This window comes from Pan troglodytes, chromosome 14, assembly GCF_028858775.2.
Source record: "Pan troglodytes isolate AG18354 chromosome 14, NHGRI_mPanTro3-v2.0_pri, whole genome shotgun sequence".
NCBI classification, from domain to species: domain Eukaryota; kingdom Metazoa; phylum Chordata; class Mammalia; order Primates; family Hominidae; genus Pan; species Pan troglodytes.
In genome coordinates, this window is record NC_072412.2 from 104014666 (window position 1) to 104035035 (window position 20370).

The window sequence follows — 20370 nt, forward strand, 5'->3', positions numbered from 1 at the left end:
TTGAGTAATTCTTAGAAATAAGCAGTAGTTGGGAGATGAAATTCCTATTTCGGGATACACTATGCTTTTAAGCTATTTTAATTGCTATCTAAGCAGAGTTCTCTATCTTATCATTAATTACGTAATGAGGCTCCATTGAATCCTTCATACGTTGGTATCTTTATTAAGGCAGCTTTGACTTAGGAAAAAAACTAGAAAATAAAGAATCGCTTTAGGTTTGCCATGGCGGGGTAGTCAAATCTTACGATTTGAAAAAGGTGAAAGTAGTGAATAGAAATCAGGTCCCAGAAAAAAATTACTTTTTTTTTCTTTAAAACTTCTCATCCCCAAACAGGCTCCCTGACTGGCAGTCCTCACCTTTCCGAGCTGTCTGTGAACTCGCAGGGGGGAGTGGCCCCTGCCAACGTGACCTTGTCTCCCAACCTGAGCCCCGACACCAAGCAGGCCTCTCCCTTGATCAGCCCGCTGCTGAATGACCAGGCCTGCCCCCGGACGGACGATGAGGATGAGGGCCGGAGGAAGGTACAGGGCCGAGGGCTCAAGCGCGTGTGTGGCTGTGTGTGCACGTGTGTTTGTGTGAATTTTAAAAATTGTACTAAAATATACATAAGAGCAAAGGTACCATGTGAGCCATTTTCAAGTGTACAGCTTGCTGGCATTAAGTACATTCATGTTGTTGTGCCACTGTCCCGACCATCCATCTCCAGAACTTATCTTCCCAAACAGAAACTACATCCATTTGTCACTAACTCCTCCTTCCCCCTCCTGCCAGCCACTGGCACCTCATTCTACTTTCTGTCTCTATGAATTTGCCTACTCTAGGTACCTCATATAAGCAGAATCACCCAGTATTTGCCGTTTTGTGACTGGCTTATTTCACTTAGCATTCTGTCTTCATGGATCATCCATATGTAGCATGGGTCAGAATTGCCTGCCATTTGAGGGCTGAGTGATGTCCCGCTGTGTGTATAAACCACACTTTGTTATCCATTCTTCTGTTAATGGACAGTCATGCGGTTCCCACCTTTTGGCTGCTGTGAACATGAGCGCCCAGGTATTTGTTTGAGTCTCTGCTTTGAAGTCTGTTGTGTGTACACCCAGCAGTGGAGTCAGGTGGACTCCTATGAGAAGTGGGCAAAATGGCGGACAACAGGCGACCTCCTTGCACTTATTGTTTAAAGAGAAAGCAAGGTTGAATGGCCGGCCTGCTCCACGGTGAGGCTGGCTGCCCACCTGACTGACAGTCGCCAAGGGAGTTCAGGCCGATGATGCCACCAGCTGATCTCACCCCTGTCCCTTTAGACCCAGCTACCATGTGTTCCCACAATGTAACTTCCATGTCATGAACACCAACTCCACCAACGGACATAGGACGAGACAGTTCCTTTTTTGTGTATTTCCTTTGCCTAATTTGAGTCCTTTTGCTGATGGTAATTTTTACCTGGAAGGAAACCTTCCTAGACTATATTCTCATCATGGAAATCCATTATGTTAGCCTAGCTCCTCACATGAAACGGAGAGTAATTCATATTTATTCTCTTAACACAAAAAGGAGAATACATTCTTATTTATTCTCCTAACCCAAAAAGGAGAATAAGAATTTTATTTCTTGTTGATGCCAGCTAACAAAAGATCACAAGTTAGTAACATATCACTTTAATAAGGACATTCTCCGAGACGCATACTCAAAAATGATTATTGCGCTTTGTTTCTTTTGCTGGGTTTTGCAGAGATTCCCAACTGATAAAGCGTACTTCATAGCTAAGGAGGTGTCCATCACCGAGCGAACATATCTGAAGGATCTCGAAGTTATCACTTCGGTATGTGCAGTATTTCCCCAAAAGCATTCGATTACATGATTTATCTCAGCTAATACTCAGCTATACGGGGAGGCTGGAGCTAATTAAATGTTGGATTCCCTGACTTCAGTTGAAAGGATTGTGGTCCTAGTGTATAGAAATTAAATGCTAATAGTATATTTAATTGGGAATATATGCTATAACATTTTTGATAATGATGATTTTCAAGTGCAAAAGAAGGAAGTTCCTAAGGCAGAGAAAATTAAAATTAAACATTTTACCATCTGTGTGCACCAGTCCAGAACATGTCGTGTTTTGCCCATTGCCAAGTATAACTGCTGGTTTTTGTTCACGGGAGACCTCGGAGGTGAACAGGAGATTCATTTTATCTTTGATAATAAATTGAGCCTTGTCAGCAAAATCTGCCAGAAGACTGCCTTTTATTATTTTAATCAGTCCTGCTCAGTCTTGAAAACAAATTCAGGGCATTGCGGATGTCTTCCTGACCCCTGGATTCTGGGAAAGCACTAGCCAATTGGGAGGGAAATTGGGATCACTGAGTTTCTGATCCTCTGGGCTGTGGATTGTGTTAGGCCCTTGACAGGTGCTCGCTAAGCGTTGTGAACCCAGCTCACCTCAGCGACAGGAGTGACTTTGTGTGAAGGCTGTGGCTTTATTCCCAGGTTTGGCCACCTTCATGCCCAGTGTTTTAACAAAGGAACAGAGATGGAAGTTCTTAAAGGAATGAAGCACAGAATATTCAGTGGTCATAAATTAGTGGTTATCCAGTGAATCAGCCAGAATGGAGGTTTTGATTTGAGTAGTTCCCCATTTAAGAGATTTCTCCTGGCTTTAACAGTCAATGGGTAGCAAACTGCAGAAAGCAGTAATATACAGATGGGTGCTTCTTACCCCGTCTAAGGAAAGAAAGGGGAAGCAGTGAGGCCCGGGCAGCCCCGTGTTCCTGAAATGCCAAGAACCTCTCAGGAAAGCCCTGGCTCCTCCCAGTGCATTTGGCTGCGTGTGACTTCTGGAGAAAACTGCAGACACTCGTCATTGATCTTTCCACCCGTAAGTGCATCGTCTTCTTCTTTCCAGTGGTTTCAGAGCACAGTGAGCAAAGAGGACGCCATGCCGGAAGCACTGAAAAGTCTCATATTCCCGAATTTTGAACCTTTGCACAAATTTCATACTAATTTTCTCAAGGAAATTGAGCAACGACTTGCCCTGTGGTGAGTACATTTCTACTTCCCAGCTACGTTCCTCCCTCCGTCTTGCTCGTGTTATTTTTACGTCATCCCTGGGTAGGCAGCAGGCAGGAACAAAGATGAAAGGCAGGAAACTGGCTTACGACAAGCCAGCCTTCAAATGATTTTCAGTTAAATCCTACATGCGTTCAGATCTCATTTGCAGTTTCTTTCCTCTGGTTTGCAGTTCTTCAAGATGGATTTTTTTCCCTCTCTTATGATGATTATATGGTTATCACAAAATAAAGACAGTCGTTACTTCTGGAGGGACAATAGGGATTATAAAGAGTAGGGGCTTAGGAAGGCTTTGAGGGGTGCTGGTAATATTTTACTGGTGCTTGCTTTAAGTCTTTTATGAAGTACATACATGCCTTGTGCAGTTTTCTGTATTCTATTCCAGTGTTTAAAACATGCTTTGAAAAAGAGATGTATGTGGCGTGTGCATGCGCACACACACACTTTTACCTTATCTTGAATTATCATAAGGATCTGTTTTAATACATGAAATGCCATTTGAACAAAGATATCCAATGAATAATTAAAATAATAGAAATGACCTAAGTGTCCATCAATAGCAGATTGGTTAAAAATTATCTTAAGCCTGTCCATTAAATACCAAATGAAACATTAATGTGAGAGAAGAGGGAGGTACAAAAAACCAGGAAAAGCTTTATGGACTGTCACATGCAGAATCCTCTACACCTTTACCTAAAATAGAAGGTTTTGTAGACAAATCCTATGGCAGTTTTGTAAAGACAATTATATGGAGAGAGACACATGGGGAGTTGATTGTCTACTAAACATGCATTTGAAAAATGCCAGGAGAAAATAGCAAAAAGTTTTTGGCAGAAATAGAACCCATTATGGGCTGTATCCTCACTACCAGTGAGAATTTGGTTTGGAGTGGCCTCAGGGGCCCTCAGTGACTGTAGGGCCTGAAGGAGCCCTATGCGAGGTTGTCCTGCCTCTGGTGATCCCAGACTGTGGCATTCAAGCGTCGGTTTAACAGCTAAGCAGAGCTGCTTTCTGTGTTGTGAAGCCAATATGCTGGGGCAGCGGGAGTTCTCTGATCCCCCTAAGTGATGTCCGGCTTTGTACATTTTTTATACCTGGAGGATAATTCATGTGCAATTCTCCTTCCCTTGAGAGAGGGATGTGACAGGCATTACTGAGAGGCCCCAGTAGGGAGAGCACAGCCAGAATTGGAGAAATAATAGGTACAAAGTCAGCCTCGCTGGAAATGGGAAAAATTGAAAATGCCACGTTAGCAAGAGTCTTGGTATTATGAATATAAGAGAAATGTCACTTTTCAAAATTAAAAATAAAAATGTGGGCACAGTGGCTCATGCCTGTAAATCCCAGCACTTTGGGAGGCTGAGGCAGGAGGATCACTTGAGGCCAGGAGTTCGAGAGCAGCCTGGGCAACATAGCAAGACCCCATCTCAACAAAAAAACATTTAATTAGCCAGGCATAGTGATGCAAACATGTGGTCCCAGCTACTGGAGAGGCTGAGGCAGGAGAATCACTTCAACCCAGAAGTTCAGGGCTGCAGTGAGCTATGACTGCGCCACTGCACTCCAGCTTGGGTGACAGAACAAGACCCTGTCTCCAAAATTAAAATTAAAATTCTACCAAATGTAACTTTACCTTCCCCAGGTTGACCTAGAACCTTTCACGTGTGTTCTGCCTGTGTCTCATCATTCATACAAAGTTGAATGATGCTCTCATAATGGGGTCAAAGACCTTACAACTCTGGAGAACCCATTTGGCAGTTTGTTCTCTGGCCAGCGAGACATGTGTTAGTACCGTCTTAGGCAAATCTTCCTGGAGGCTCAGGGCATCTTGAGCTGATGTCACTATAGCAGTCTCGGTGCATGTGGCAGTTGATTTAAATAAGGTTGGAGAGGCCACACACAGGAAATGTCATCAGTTTGCAGTACCCTGAAAGCCCTTCATGGTGGCTTTGGCTGGCTCCCCATTGGAGGGCGCCACCAGAGAGAAATGCAGAGAGCTGTCTAATACGACTCATTTTAGGAGTAAATGCCGTACGCGTGGATCTTCCACGGCCATAAATCTTTACCTTATCTGTGAAAGAGTAGTGAGTTGCTTAAAAAGCAGTTGATATAATTTGATTCCCAGAGGGTTTTCAGTAGAGTATCTTTCTAAGATCCATAATGTAACCCATGTTTTACAGAAAGACATCAGAAGCATGTAAAGTTCTCAAAGCTAGAGAGAAAGCAGATAGTCAACAAGCAGCTCCATCAGTGGGACCTGCAGTAGCCTTTCAACAATAGACCTAAACCAAATACATGACACTGGTCAGGGATCATTGGAAAGGGCTGCAGTGAAGTTAAGCTAATCAATTACTCAAGAACATGATGAGGAGGGCCTGGTGTGGCAGGAATTCCAAGGGAAAAAGGCTGAGTGTGAATGAGTTTAGTATGAGCCATAGACCAACACAGAGAGAAACCAGTGTCTCTCTAGATCTGCACCTCTCAGCATCGGCTCCTCGTTGAAGTCACCTCAAGCAGCCTGATATAACCCAGCCCTGTTATATCAGAGTCTCTGAGGGGTAGAACCAATGCATTCGTAGTTTCTAAACTTCCCAGGTGATTCCAAAGTGTAGCCAAGGTCAAGAACATTTGCCCTAAAATGCCTCATTAAAAAGAGCCCAGAGCCTAGAAAAGGATGGCTCCTTCAAAATTCAAGGTTCGGCACTCCTGCAGAGCACTACACCACACTCGGCTTTCACGTGTCAAATGGGATGAGAATGCATTCCATTAAAACAAAATGACTGGATGAGAAGAGACTTTCCAAAGCATGATGGCTCCCATCAGGTACCTGCAGTCTGGTCCTGTGGGAAAGGGCATACGCATCTTCTTAGTGGAACCAGAGGACAAAATTGAAACAATGGAGTGAATTTCCAAAGAAGCACAATGTCTGAACACAGAAAAGGATTTCTGAAGCCTAAGTGCAGCGTGGCAGTGAGAGTATGCCTTGTGAGGTCAGGAGCTCCTTCACCTCAGGGGTGCTCCAGCAGAAACTGACTGTTCATGTCCAGACAGGATTTGTCTGTGGAGCAAAACCCCAAACCTGGCGGTGCCTCAGGGTCACTGGGCTTGGGAACTGGAGGGGGCTTTGAAAAAGGCAGATTGCCAGGCCCTATCCAGCTCTCTTGAATCAGAGCTTTATTAAGAGTGAGACTCAGGAATCTGTGTGTTTTAAGTACTTCTTGGGGTGATCGTGATGAATACCTTTTCTGCAACAAGCGACCCTGCAGTGCCTCTGACAGTGCTAACAGTCTATGATTCCTTGGTTTGCATGTCATAGACTGGTTATAACTCTTGTTTCTTTAGTCTACAAGCAATGCATGAAGGAATATATTAATGAATGAATGAGTGAATGAATGAATGAATGAGTAGGTGAGTGTGTGCGTGGCAGGCTTTGCCCATGGGGGACTTGCACTCTCAAAGGAGGAGGCAGGCACATAGGGCACAGAGGGCCGGGTCCTCTCACAGGTGTGGGTGTCACATCCAGGGTGGTCGTGGAGCGTTGCTGCCAGTTCTGTCCCTGAGGACACACATGTACCATCATTGCCTATACAGAACAGGCAACCCTTGGGCTAAATCTGTTCAGTGAGAAGAATGGATCACAGGGAAGTTTATTAAGAAAGGATTCACCCTGGCTACTGACTGACAAACTGCGCATGTGTGTGTTCGGTGCATGTATGTGTACCCGTGCCTTTCCTCACATTGCTGTGATATGGAAGCACAGGTTGGCTCCTGTCGATTGGGATGGGTAAGATCCGAATTCGAGGTCACACCCCCGCCATGGGGCTGTCTTCAGCTGTAGGTGTGGGCCTTGTTGAACCGCATTTCCTCCTGGGTGAAATGTGGATGGCATCTCCCATGCAGGGTGTTACGCAAATGGCACAGTGTCCAGAAGGGGCTTAGTATACTGCGCTGCGCAGAGAAAGCGGGGAAGCTGATCATTTTTTAAAAATTAACTTTTTATTTGGAAATAATTCCAGAAAAAGTTGCCAAGACAATAGTGTTTCTGTATGGTCTACACCCATCCTCTTCCCGTTAACATCTTATGTCACCACAGGAGAGTCGGCAAAACTAAGAAAACAACGTTGGTACGTTACATTAACTAAAGTCCAGATTTTATCCTATGGTAATATTTTCAATGATTATCATTAATGGAAAGAGATCTAAAGTATAATATGCACCAAAAGTTCCCCAGAATTTGGTACATAAGTGATCTACTGAGTGTGACCTTCCCTTCGCAGTCCTGCATGAGACTGCAATATACTTCCATCAACAGTGGGGAAATTACAGGGCAGAGAAAGTCTCAGGAAGTTTTCCGGAATGATTAGGCTGAATCTCAGTTCAGCAAACACACCTGCCCCTATCCAAATGTCACCTTCTCCTGAGTAAACACACCTGAGAAGGAGGTGGACGCCCAAGGCCTGCTTCTTGCCGGCCAAGCCACATTACCTGCTTTCTTCAAAAACAAGGAAACTGGTTTGGTGAGTTCTAATAACTTCAGGAGTTCTTTTCCTTGTGAAAGCAAGAACAGTTTACTCAGCTGTTCAAATGAGTTCAGAGAAAGCCACTTAACAACCTTTGGCGTGCAGTCAGGACTCCCAAATGCCAGCCCTGAGGTGACTGGCAGAGGCTGAGTGCAAGGTGGCCAGCTGGGTTCCCCGAGACGGGTGGAAGGCCTGCTTTGCTACAGAGTGCCTTGGTAGATTCTGCAGGGTACAAAACTCCACTTACGAGCCAGCTGGGAGCTGGGAGACAGCAAGCAGTCAGTCGTACAAAGAGGCCCTCGGAATTGGCTATGGGGTGCACGCAGTTTTCATGGAGGATCAGCTGCATGTTTTAGGAGAAACTTTGGCCAGAGTCACGTGGAAAGCATGCGGGAGACTGGCTGGGAGGACCAGACTGACTAAATGTCGAGATATCACTGAGCAGCCAAGGCTCTGCGAGACAGTGAGGAAGGAGAGGGGAGGCCACCTAGAGTTTTGAACACAGTCAGCTCAGAGGATGGTCATGAAAATGGGAGGGAAATCAAAGAAGCCAGGAAGAAAGAAGCATACAAGTACGATAAGGGAAGATGAGCTTGCTTTGGGAATGATAATTTTGAGGGCCCTGTGATAAAGTGCTCCAGAGAGTTGGAAATGTGGGTCCCAGGCTTTGGAAAGAAATGAGGCAGAAAGGTGTAGGTTTGGAAGTTATCCACAAGAAGAATCAGATCTTCAAGGAAGAGAACATTAAGAGGAAAAGAGAGCTGAGGGCAGAATCTTCTCGACTATACCTTTATGGCAGCTTGCTTTCCATAAACGTAGATCATGGCAGCATAAAAACCAGCAAAGGAAACAGAAGAGGCCACCAGAGGTTTGAAAAAAAAAAAAAACAAAAACAAAAACAAACAAAAAAAAAACACATAGGGGTGGAGGGTCCAGAAGATAGCAGGTCTTGGAGAATGGCAGCCAGGAGGGCAAGGATGGTTTGAGGAAGGTAGTTCCTGGTGTACAGGAGCAGACTCCGGGCAGGAGGAAGTCCTGCAGGGGTAAGAGATGTGAGAAGGGTGTCTTGAGGGATTAGAGATCCCTCCAGGGCAGAGAGGGGGCTCTTTCAGGGATGGCACACTCTCACAGCTGCTGTCAGGAGTTTCACAGAGGGAGGAGCATTGTGTTGCCGTGATGCTGGGTGGCTGAAATGGAGATGACTAAGGTCAGAAAATTGTTTCACTGCCCAGAAAAATGGAGCATCTTTATAGAAGCACCAGTGAGCCATCATAGAACAAAAATGAATTAAATACTTTTCTCATCATTCTACTAGCTCTCTGAAGCTTCAAGTGTTTGTGCTAGGTATCATTAAAAGAAAAATCATAAGCGTTCCTCAAAAAACTAAGCACAGAATTACAATAGGATCCAGCAGTTCCACTCCTCAGCATGTGCCCCAAAGAACTGAAAGCAGGGACTCCAGCAGACGCTTGTACATCAGTGTTCATAGCAGCTTTATCCACAGTAGCCAAAAGGAAGAGGTAACCCAAATGTCCATTGACATGAGTGGCTAAACAAAATGTGTGATGGAATATCCTTTTATTTATTTATATTTTTATTAGTTTTTTAGAGACAAAGTCTCGCTCTGTTGCCCAGGCTGGAATGCAGTGGTATGATCATAGATCACTTCAGCCTTGAACTTCTGGCTTCAAGCAATCCTTCCACCTCAGCTTTTCAAGGTGCTAGGATTATGGGCATGAGCCATCACACTTGGCCTTGTTTCCTTTTTAAGCATGAGTAAAATTACATGTTTATTTGTTTGTTTTGTTTTGTTTTTTGTTTTTTTTTTGAGATGGAGTTTCCCTCTGTCACCCAGGATAGAATGCAGCAGTGTGATCTTGGCTCACTGCAACCTCCGTCTCCCAGGTTCAAGCAATTCTCCTGCCTCAGCCTCCCCAGTAGCTGGGATTACAGGCGTGCATCACCACACCTGGCTAATTTTTGTATTTTTAGTAGAGAAGGGGTTTCGTCATGTTGGCCAGGCTGGTCTTGAACTCCTGACCTCAAGTGATCCACCCGCCTTGGCCTCCCAGTGTTGGGATTACAGGCGTTGAGCTTCCACGCCTGGCTAGATTCCATGTTCTTGAGCATAGCTTTGAGCTAGTTTTTCTTGGATTTTCTGCCTTAGTCGTGACTATATAGCTCACAGTGCTTTGAGAGCAAGCTGTTTCCCTGAGACAAGTGAAACCGTTTTGCCAATTGCCAGAATTGCAGGTGGGTTTCTACTAGAAGACACTTGAGAGAAAGCCCTCTCTGGGTCACTAGACGAGTCTGACACAGCTCTTCTCTTCTACTGTATTTTAATATATGCCCTGTTGATAACAGGAATGATACCGGGGCTCACCTGGATGCTATCAAACCTGCCTGTGACCGGGTTGTCACTTTGGATCCTCTTAGTCAACTCGACCTGGTGGTAAACCTCAGGAAGGCAAGAAAGAAGCTATAGCTTTGAGCAACCTAAGAGTGTAATTGACAGACTTGAGGGTGGCTGAGAATGGGAGGGCTTCTGTCTTCTGTGTTTCCCGCAGCTGCCAAAGGCGCGGCGTTCCGGCCCATTGAAGATGCCTCTCGCACAAATGTCATCTTGACAAGTGGGCATGTGAATTAATGCTAAGACCAATGGGACTTTAATGAAAAATCCACATATATCACATGTGGCTGATACATATGTCATACACAATATGTTAGGTCAGGCACAGTGGCTCACGCCTATAATCCCAGCACTTTGGGAGGCCGAGGTGGGTGGATCACCTGAGGTCAGGAGTTCAAGACCAGCCTTGCCAACATGGTGAAACCCCGTCTCTACTAAAAATAGAAAAATTAGTTGGGCGTGGTGGCAGGCACCTATAATCCCAGCTACTCGGGAGGCAGAGGCAGGAAAATCACTTGAACCCAGGAGGCAGAGGTTGCAGTGAGCCAAGATTGCACCACTGCACTCCAGCCTGGGTGACAGAGCGAGACTCTGGCTCCAAAACAAAATACACACACACACACACACACACACACACACACTCTGTTACTCTGGCTAATTTGTTTGCTTTTGGAACCCAGCCACCCTCCCCACCCGATATATTAATGTAGGATCCGTCTGTTCCCACTTACTCATTTCACACTATGCTTTTCACTTACATAGACACACAAACATACATAATTTCATACTTTTTTCCATTTAGAATCATAGAGACTGCAGGGAATAGTGAGGACAATGATGTGGTATTGGTGTTGCAAGTGAAGACTAAGAGGCTTCAAAAAAAGATCTATTTTTGGGGTTGAGCAAGCATCTAGAGATAGAGCAGGGGGACAAAAATGAGCCCTCAAGCTCCAAGCTGCACCGCTGGCATGTGTGCTCTGAGGAGATGGCTCTTCATGTTGTGGCAAGGAGAGAAGGGGAGAGCTGGGTGATGAGTAAACACACTTGGGTTTACATTGGGCCCTCGGGGTATGCAGTGTGCCAGTCACTGCCCTCTTTCATGGTTAAGGAATCTCCCGGGGCACTTCACCACAGCCTGGCCAAATGTTACTGCCTTCCAGAAAACACGCCCTCTCAGAGGGAGCCTGCACCCTAGGGCTCGTGATGCTTTAGAGGACAGTTGGGAGATTTTATTGCCACCAAGGTCACCAGCACACTGTGAACTGTTTATCTGATGTTCTAAATGGGCTTTATGTTGACCCTGAGGTTGGGGAGGTGAATAGGAGGGCAAAGTATTGATTTATCCTGGCTGGCTTTGCCCCTGCCTGCGACGACAGCCCACAAAAGTGTTTCCTGGCAGTTCGAGACAAAACTCGTCATACAGGCTGTCCTTCTGCCTCCTCTTAAGGGGGCGATGGGCAGAATACTCACAGTCCACCCTCGGAGGCAACCTTGCTGTTGGTCAGCGGCCCACCCACAGTTGGTCATTTTCATGTCCTTTACTTCTTCCTTGCCCTCAGTCTGCTGCTGAATGACTGCCCAGCTCACGTTGTGGTGAACGAAGTTTTGATACAAGGTCAGGAAGACTTGAAAATTCATGACGTGTGGGTGTGTGTTGCGTCCTTCGCTGAGGTGATGTGTAGTTGCTCCTGGGAGTAAGTTAATCACGTTGCACAGGTCAGAATTGAGCATCCAGGCAGCTTCTTAGCAGACTTTACATGGTTTTCCTAAGTGAAATTGTCAAAAGAATTTTCGTCTTTGTTGCTGTGTGGTAATTACCCAGGCAATAAATATGTGGCCCTGCCTTGCAGACAAGGACCCCTTCTTGTGAGGTTAACATCCAGAGGACGTGGTGGAAGAGTTATAATTACTTTTTCATGTTCTTGATAATACAGTGACCTTTTAGCCGTTCATAATAGAAGGAACACTTCGGCTTTATAGATTTGGAGGCAGTGACATGTAGAGGAAATAAAACCATGAGGATGTTTCTAGATGGGCAGCAAGAATTTGGATTTTGTCCCCGGTCCCTGGGGCTATGTCCTGTGTATTTGGACCCAAGCAGGGCTGGGACTTGCTATGTGAGCTGGGGTGGGGACAGGATGGGATGAGAAAGACAGATGCGCTTGTGTGTGCAGTGACTTCAGAGGCCCCCAGCCTGTACTCACCACATCGCGCAGAGCTGACCCTCTTTACAGTTAGGGATTTGCATCTTCCAACTGCACAGAGGTCTGATGGTGCCAACCCAGAGCCTTCTCTACCATGAAAGATGCTGGGAACTTAGAGAGATATGGATGTGGGAAGGAAGGTTCTTTTGACTTCGAAGCTTTAACATCAGTAGATAATAAATAGTTGGCAAAAGAATAGAGAAAGTGAAATAGATGACATTTGGCTTCCATCTCATTCCCCACCGCCCTCGCCCAGCGTCCTCTTCCCAGCCCTTCATTTTCTCTCGGGTAGGGGTGTGTCTATGAGAGAGAGGATATTGCTTGTTACTGATGGAAGCCAGAATCCTCCCCATTTCTTCTCCCGCAATCCAGACTCTCACTAGAATATCTAAATGATGTCCTCTGAACTTAAGTCCTTTATTTCTGTATGTTCTCAAATGGCAGATCCATTCAAAAAATCCTGGAGCCAATTGTTTAAGTTCCAGATAACAAGGCCAGGCACTGTGGCTCATACCTATAATCCCAGCACTTTGAGAGGCTGAGGCAGGTGGATCGCTTGAGTCCAGGAATTCAAGGCCAGCTTTGACAAAATAGTGAGACCCCATCTTTACAAAAACAAACAAATTAGCTTGCATGATGGTGCACACCTCTAGTGGCTACTCAGGAGGCTGAGGCAGGAAGATTGCTTGAGACCAGGAGTTGGAGGCTGCAGTGAGCTATGATGATACCACCACACTCCACCCTGGGTGACAAAGCAAGACCCCATATCTTAAAAAAAAAAAAAAAAAAAAAAAATTTAAGAAAATGGAGGAAGAGGATTTGGTGTTGGAAATAAGATCCTAAAATCTGGAACATTTTGTGTTTGAGATAGGAGATATGGGGTCATTCACATGGAGTGCTCTGGATGGTCTTAAGAAATGCATTACCTGGGTCAGCCATGGTTTGGCATCATGAACCGAAACCACGGCAAATAGGAGGGCTTGTATAGGAAGAAGTAGAGGGTGAAAAGAGAGGACAACCAAGGGATTCCCAAAACACACAGATAGCTTGGGAGCCGCCTGAAGGAGGTGGCCACGAGAATTGAAGGGCTGGCCTGAAGATTAATGAGGGAGTCTGGAGAGGAAAGCTTCCCGTAGCGGATGAGCTTGGAGGGCCACGCAGTGGGGCCGACCAGCCCAGAGAGCCCGAATATAGGAGGAGGGGAGGTGGGCTCTGGTGGTTCAGAGGTTAACGGCCATCTTCCCAGAACCTTTTCAGGGGAGCAGTGGGGAGAGATTCGTTTAATTAGCAGAGGAGCGGTGCCAATTAAAGCAGCTAAGAGAACGCAAAGGACTGAGGATGCTGTGCTGGTGGAAGAGAATGGACCAGGTTGAAGACCACCAGCACACAGGGCAGCAACGAAGACCCAGGAAGGAGCTTGGGGAGCCTGGGGGTGCTCTCTTTTCTTTCATTTTAGAGAAGCTTTAATTACCTAAAAGGTTTGGGTGCCCTCAGTCTTCCCTGTGATATAATTTGCACTATATGCTTAGTTGGAACCAATAGAATAAATAATGCTGTTGATTGCCTGGAATGTGAAGCCAGGAGCAACCTGTTTCTACTCACGATGACTTTTCTACCTCCTGGGTTTGCTTAATTAAGCGTGTGCATCCTCCTTGCCCTCTTCTGTTCATCAGAAGATCCTTGATGTATCGGAGATTGAGTCAACAGTCAGGAAGGCTCTGAGTGTCCCAGTGGAAGCCATTTCTCACGTTGCCGGAGGGTTCTTAGCCACCATATCTGTGGGGTGTGTATTAGTCAGGGTTCTCTAGAGGGACAGAGCTAATAGGATAGATGTATATATAAGAGGAGTTTATTTAGGAGTATTGACCCACACGTTCACAAGGTGAGGTCCCACAATAGGCTGTCTGCAAGCTGAGGAGCAAGGAGGCCAGTCTGAGTCCCAAAGCTGAAGAACTTGGGGTCTGATGTTCGAGGGCAGGAAGCATCCAGCACGGGAGAAAGATGTAGGCTGGGCAGCTAGGCCAGTCTAGTCTTTCCATGTTCTTCTGCCTACTTTTATTCTGGCCACGCTGGCAGCTGATTAGGTTGTGCCAACCCAGATTGAGGGTGGGTCTGCCTTTCCCACTCAACTGACTCAAATGCTAATCTCTTTTGGCAACACCTCACAGACACACCCAGGATCGATACTTTACATCCTTCAATCCAATCAAGTTGACACTCGATATTAACCATCATAGGGTGTATGTAGATCCCGGGTCCCTCCTGACTTCGGTTGCCGGGTATTTTTTTCCACTTTGAAGATCTCTCACTTCCTATTAGAAGCCTAGTGCCAGTTTTGTTTGTTTGTTTGTTTGTTTAATTCGTTCCTTTCATGTAAGTTGGCTTCTGGTTTTCCTGAACAGTTGGTTTAAAGATAATTGCCAGGTTGATTGTTGAAAACCATGTTTTAATTGTCTCTGGGAAATTCCTTTCTCAGTGATGGGAAAGTCAGCAGCTATGCACTGGCACAACAGTTAGGCGTGTGGCCTGGGAAACTAGAGCTGGCTCCTGTGCGAGTTCACACCTCGTGATAACAGATATCAGAGAAGTTCGTGGTTTCTTCATGCTTCTGTCTCCTTCACTATAACATGAGGGTGATAGTGGTACCTGCCTCAGATGGTTTCTATGAGGACTAAAAGGGCTCATGACTATAATTAACTTAGCATGGTGTCTGGTACATGGACAGTACTTAGTAAATACTCACTACCATCCATGTTTTTATATTTCTCTCTGCGTTGATCCGTTGAAAGGTGTACGTGTACCCCAAACCTCACTGAAAGTGCCCACAGCTTTGCTGTCTAGCACCCAATATGTCTGGGGGACCATGGCCCTCCCCTCCACACCTCTCTCTCTTCCTGGGCCACACACCCTACCCTATTCTATGGCATTTACGTCACTCCCACCTTAGGTACCATCTCCTGTCCTTTCTCAGTTATGCATTTCTCTTCCCAAGGGCTATGGACAGCTGTTGGTCTGCTTCAGGCAAGGGCTCTCAGAAGCAGAAACCTTCCTCTGGGGCTGAGTCTTGCTTCCTGCAGGTGTCTAGCAGTACCCATATCTCTAGGATGGAATCTGTTTACAAGCTACTTACTACAAATGATCTCTGTGCTGACCTAATGATGCTAAAATCACCCAAGTGTGGATGGAAAAAAATTAATCTTAAAATCAAACTCCAGTGTGCAGATGGGTAGAGTAAAGTAATTAAACCAAATTAAAAGGATTGGAAATTGGTTCTCTCTTGTCTCTTTCAAAGCACAAGTGGAATTCTTTGCAGGATGAGTGGGGTAATTTCCAAGTCTCCTTCCAATGATAACATTCCATGACCCCATAAGAAGTTCAGGAGATGTCCGGGGAGGGGTGATTGGAAAGGAAGCGGTAGGCTGATATTTGTAACCCAGGGCTGTCATGTCACTACTGATGCTTTGTATTTCCAACCCTTTGCTTTTGCTCTCAGGGAAGGCCGCTCAAATGCCCAAATCAGAGATTACCAAAGAATCGGCGATGTCATGCTGAAGAACATTCAGGGCATGAAGGTGAGCTGGTTGAGATTTGGGTGGAGCAAGGTTCACCAAGGAAAATCGAGCGGGGCTGCCATGGACATAGGCTGTAAGCCATTTCCATCAGCATGCATCACCTGATTTCACTCTCTACACCAAGCTTGTCCAACCCGCCGCCGAGCAGCAGCTTACAGCCCAGGACGGCTTTCAATGTGGCCCAACACAAATTCATAAACTTTCTTAAAACATTATGAGATTTTCTTTTTGGTGATTTTTGGGGTTTCCTTTTTTTCTTTGCTCATCAGCTATCGTTAGTGTCAGTGTATTTCATGTGTGACCCAAGACAATTCTTCTTCTTCCAATGTGGTCCAGGGAAGCCAAAAGATTGGACACCCCGGTCTAATCTAAGGCACATCAGGAAGATGGCTGTTTGGCAAACCCTTCTCCAACCTTTCTAGATAATTTTATTTCAAAGCATGAACGAAAAGCCAATCACTTTAGTGAAAGCATTTTTAGTAGGTTTTTTTTGTTTCGAAAGTTTTGCATTATACCCAAAACAAGTGTTTTCTGTGAATGGATGATTCAAAACTTCAAAAAAAAAAAAAAAAAAGATGTAGACAAACATTGTCTGACTGAACATTTCATTTTCAGTCAGTTGTTTTGGTTTCTTCTAATAACCATGACAAAAATGTTGGATTCAGAGCTGTGTAGGTATTTCAGTAAATTCTGTGACTTTAAATCAGTGTATGAGGCAAATATGGTTTTGTTTTGTTTGGTTGGTTTTGTTGTTGTTGTTTTTGAGATGGAGTTTTGCTCTTGTTGCCCAGGCTGGAGTGCAATGGCGCGATCTCGGCTCACTGCAGCCTCCGCCTCCCAGGTTCAAGCCATTCTCCTGCCTCAGCTTCCCAAGTAGCTGGGACTACAGGTGCGCACCACCACGCCCAGCTAATTTTTGTGTTTTTAGTAGATATGGGGTTTATGTTGGCCAGGCTGGTCTTGAACTCCTGACCTCGGGTGATCTACCCGCCTCAGCCTCCCAAAGTGCTGGGATTATAGGCATGAGCCATCACGCCTGGTCGCAAATATGTTTTTAATCATCTGGCAATATCTACAATCAATGACATAAAAGTGAAAGTATGTCCAAAGAAGTCAATAAATATTAAACTAATACTCTACCACATTTAAAAAGTCTGCCCCATCTCTTATATCTGAAATCTTCCTTTTTTTGTTTTCATTTGAATCCATTAATAATTCCTTTAACATACAATGTTTTAATTCACACAGCGTCTCCTTTGAATACACCTGTACTCACATTTTAAAGCAATCTTCCTGAATCTTAACTGCCCAGAGCCTGTATGACAACCTTAAAAACTAATAACTGCCCAGAGAAGCTAGCAACCCTCTAAAGAAGGTGCTCATACTGCCCCCATTTCAGTCCATCCATCCACCTGTCCATCCACCCAGTGCTAACTGAGCACCTACTATACACAAGACACTCATAGAATGAAATTACCATTAGGGTTTGTCTAAATTCCCATAAACCTAGCTAAGTGGGTTAGCATTTAGTTTTTTCCCATTAAAATGATGTATCTCAGCCAGGTGTGGTGGCTCATGCCTCTGATCCTAGCAATTTGGGAGGCTAAGGTGGGAGGATTGCTTTGAGCCCACAAGTTTGAGACCAGCCTAGACAACACAGCAAGACTTGTCTCTATGAGAAATAAAAAACGTTAGCTAAGAGTGATGGTAAGTGCCTGTAGTTCCAGCTACTCAGGGGGCTGAGGGGAGAGGATCACTTGAGCCCAGCAGGTTGACACTGCAGTGAGCCATGATCATGCCACTGCACTCGAGCCTGGGCAACAGAGCAAGACCCTGTCTCAAAAATAAATAATAAATAAACAAAGATGAATCTCGTGAGGGAGAGACAAGGGGAGGATGGTCGGTGGGTAGCACAGAAAAGACAGGATCAAATGCCACTCAAGGGATTTCCTGTCAATCTCTTTCTCTTAACAAAGACCACGGTAACATTGACTGGATCCTGAGGTATTGTTTGTTTTTTCACTGTGTCCAAACAGCAACCCTTTGCAATTTGAGGCAATACCAGAGAGAGGCCGTGGAAGTGATCAGGGTTGCAGAATCCTATGCAAAAAAAGAAAGCAAGAATTACCTAAGATGTTCCATAGCCACAGTATTTTGAATGGCATGAGCTATGGCTGAGGCACAACAGATAGAAGGATAACAGACATCTTTTCCACTTTCCATGGGAGTTTCTGAAGTTAATGTATTTTATCTTTCAAAGCAATTTTAGCTTTACAGAAAACTTGAGGAGAAAGTACAGAGTTCTCGTATTCTTCCGTCCACCCCTAAACACACAGTTTCCCCTGCTATTAGCGTTTTGCATTGGCGTGGTGCACGTGTGGAAACTGATGAACAAATACTGACAAGGTTGACCATTAGGGCCCCCTCTTGGTGGTGTACATTCTATGGGTGTTGACAAATATATAATGACAGGGATCCACAGAACAGTTTCCCTGCCCTAAAACTTCCCTGGGCTCCACCTATTCATCCCCCTTAGATGCCCCCCAAATCCCTGGCAACCACTGATCTTTTCCCATCTGCATAGTTTTGTCTTTCCAGATGTCACATAGCTGGGATCAGACAGGATGTAGTCACTGCAGACCGGCTTCGTTTGCTTTTCAAAAACGTCCTTTTTCCTCTCTCATGTAACAGGACGCTGTTTCTGTTGTTCTCTCCCATCTTTTCCCTCTTTTCACATGCTCTGTACTTTTTCCAAGGCCGTTCTGGTTTCTCAGCTTTTCTCCCTGTGTTCTTCAATCTGAGATCACAGCTCCCCAGGGAGGCGCCGTCTTCAAGGAGGCTTGGACTCTGGTGTGGGCCTTTGGGGAGAGCAGCAGAGACCTGCCAGGTTCATCTCCACCCGCAGGGACAGTCCCCAGTGTGGTGCTGTTCAGCAAGTGTCCTTCATGCCTTCTCCAGGTTGTGTGCCAACTCCCACCGCTGCTTTTCCTCAGAGGCTGACATCCCACCCTCCCCTCCCCTAACCCAGTGCAGAAGACCACCTAAAAATACACCTGATATCCGCTCCTGGCGTTCTTTCTCCTCGGTCTGGGGAGCTGGCATTTCTGCATTCAGCCAGCTTCCCCTGCTGTGCTGGCATCTCAGGAGTGTGCTGATGCCATGAGCGTTTATAGCATGGAGCTCTGTGCAAGCAAAATAAAAATAGACGGAGAGGTTGCTGAGAGTCACTGGCAGCCTTTTTGAGAAGTTAGTTGGGGTTTTTTTTAATTGCTGTTTTTATTGTTTTAAAGAATTTCTATAAAGCATGGAGGGGCACAGCAGAAGTTTCCAGAAATGTGAGAAGCCCAGGCCAGCACTGTTGTCCAAATGCTTAGAGTGTTCTCGAGCCTGCAGTGTCTTTCCCGCTTCACTCCCACCCCTGACCCGTGCACTCACCTGCTGTCATCAGTCTCAGCCTGATCGGCTCTTCCCAGACTCTGCACACAGGAGTGAGGTCACACAACCAAGGGAGGGTAGTCCAGGGTCTTTAACCACCTCCACAGAGTCAGAGACACCCAAATCAGGATCTCCAGCCCACGCTGTGAATGTCCACCTGCACACATCCATCCAGACACACAAAAACACTTGGAAATCAATGCAAAGAAAGGGCCTTTCATCCTGACCTTCACCTGCTTGGCAAGTGGGGACCTTCATTCCTTCCTGAATCGCCTGTCTCTCCAAGTTTCTACCACCTGTACCTCCTTCTGACACTTCTACCACTTTGCTTCTCCTGGCTCTCTGTTTTCTTCCTGCTAGGCGACCAGGCCAGCTTCCCAATGAGTCACCTCCCACCAACCCAGCCTTCCAACCCACTACTTATATGATGGCTGGAGTCACTGTTCATACAACACAAAACTGACAGCGCAAAGCCCTCCTGGTTTCTCAATGGTTTGGAGAATGCAGTCCAAACTCTAAACCTAATGAAGAAAGCCTCTGCTCTAGTCCTAGGCTGTCTGTCCAGACCCTGCTCCCAACCCTTCACCTTCTACCCTGCCTTCCGGCCACCTTGAACTCATGTGTCCTCCCAAGACCCCTGCCTTGGCCTGGGTGTGTGCATTGCTTCGTTTGCTCTTTAGTATATACAGGGAAGACCTTTGGACACCCACTGTGTATGCCAGGCCCCCAAGGATGTGACGACATGCCAGGATGTTACAACATGATGATGCCCTCTCAAAGTCAAATAGGGGACCACACGTGTGATAGCATCGCATAGAGCGACACACACATGCACACACATGCATGCACACACATGCAAGAGCGTGTATAACTGGTGCAATCTGAATAAGCTCTGTGGGCTGTACCAATGTCAATTTCCTGGTGTTGATATTGTACTCTAGTTTTGCAGGATGTCACCATTGAGGGAGGCTGGGTGAGCGGTGCACAATCCCTCCCTGTATGTTTCTTTGCAACTTCCTATGAATGTCTATTTCAAAATAGAAAGTCATGGAATCAACCCAGCAGGGAGGCTGTGTGATAAGGGCTGTTGTGGACAGACACAGCAGTGAGTGCGGGAGGATGCAGGAGTACAGAGCAGGGCAGGCCCCGGAGTAACCCCGAGGGATGG

The 20370-nt window shown here is 45.8% G+C and overlaps 1 protein-coding gene across 7 annotated transcripts in view; it reads left to right on the forward strand.

The window, feature by feature from the left end:
• The window catches only part of FARP1 (FERM, ARH/RhoGEF and pleckstrin domain protein 1), a 311995-nt gene that overhangs the window by 271026 nt on the left and 20599 nt on the right, over positions 1-20370 (forward strand). For all 7 annotated transcript variants that reach the window (XM_063792622.1, XM_016925462.4, XM_009427148.5 and 4 more), the window contains 4 exons: positions 335-522; positions 1731-1820; positions 2898-3031; positions 15689-15767. In XM_063792622.1, the coding sequence (XP_063648692.1) occupies positions 335-522; positions 1731-1820; positions 2898-3031; positions 15689-15767 (491 nt within the window). The remainder of the gene's footprint in view (positions 1-334; positions 523-1730; positions 1821-2897; positions 3032-15688; positions 15768-20370) is intronic.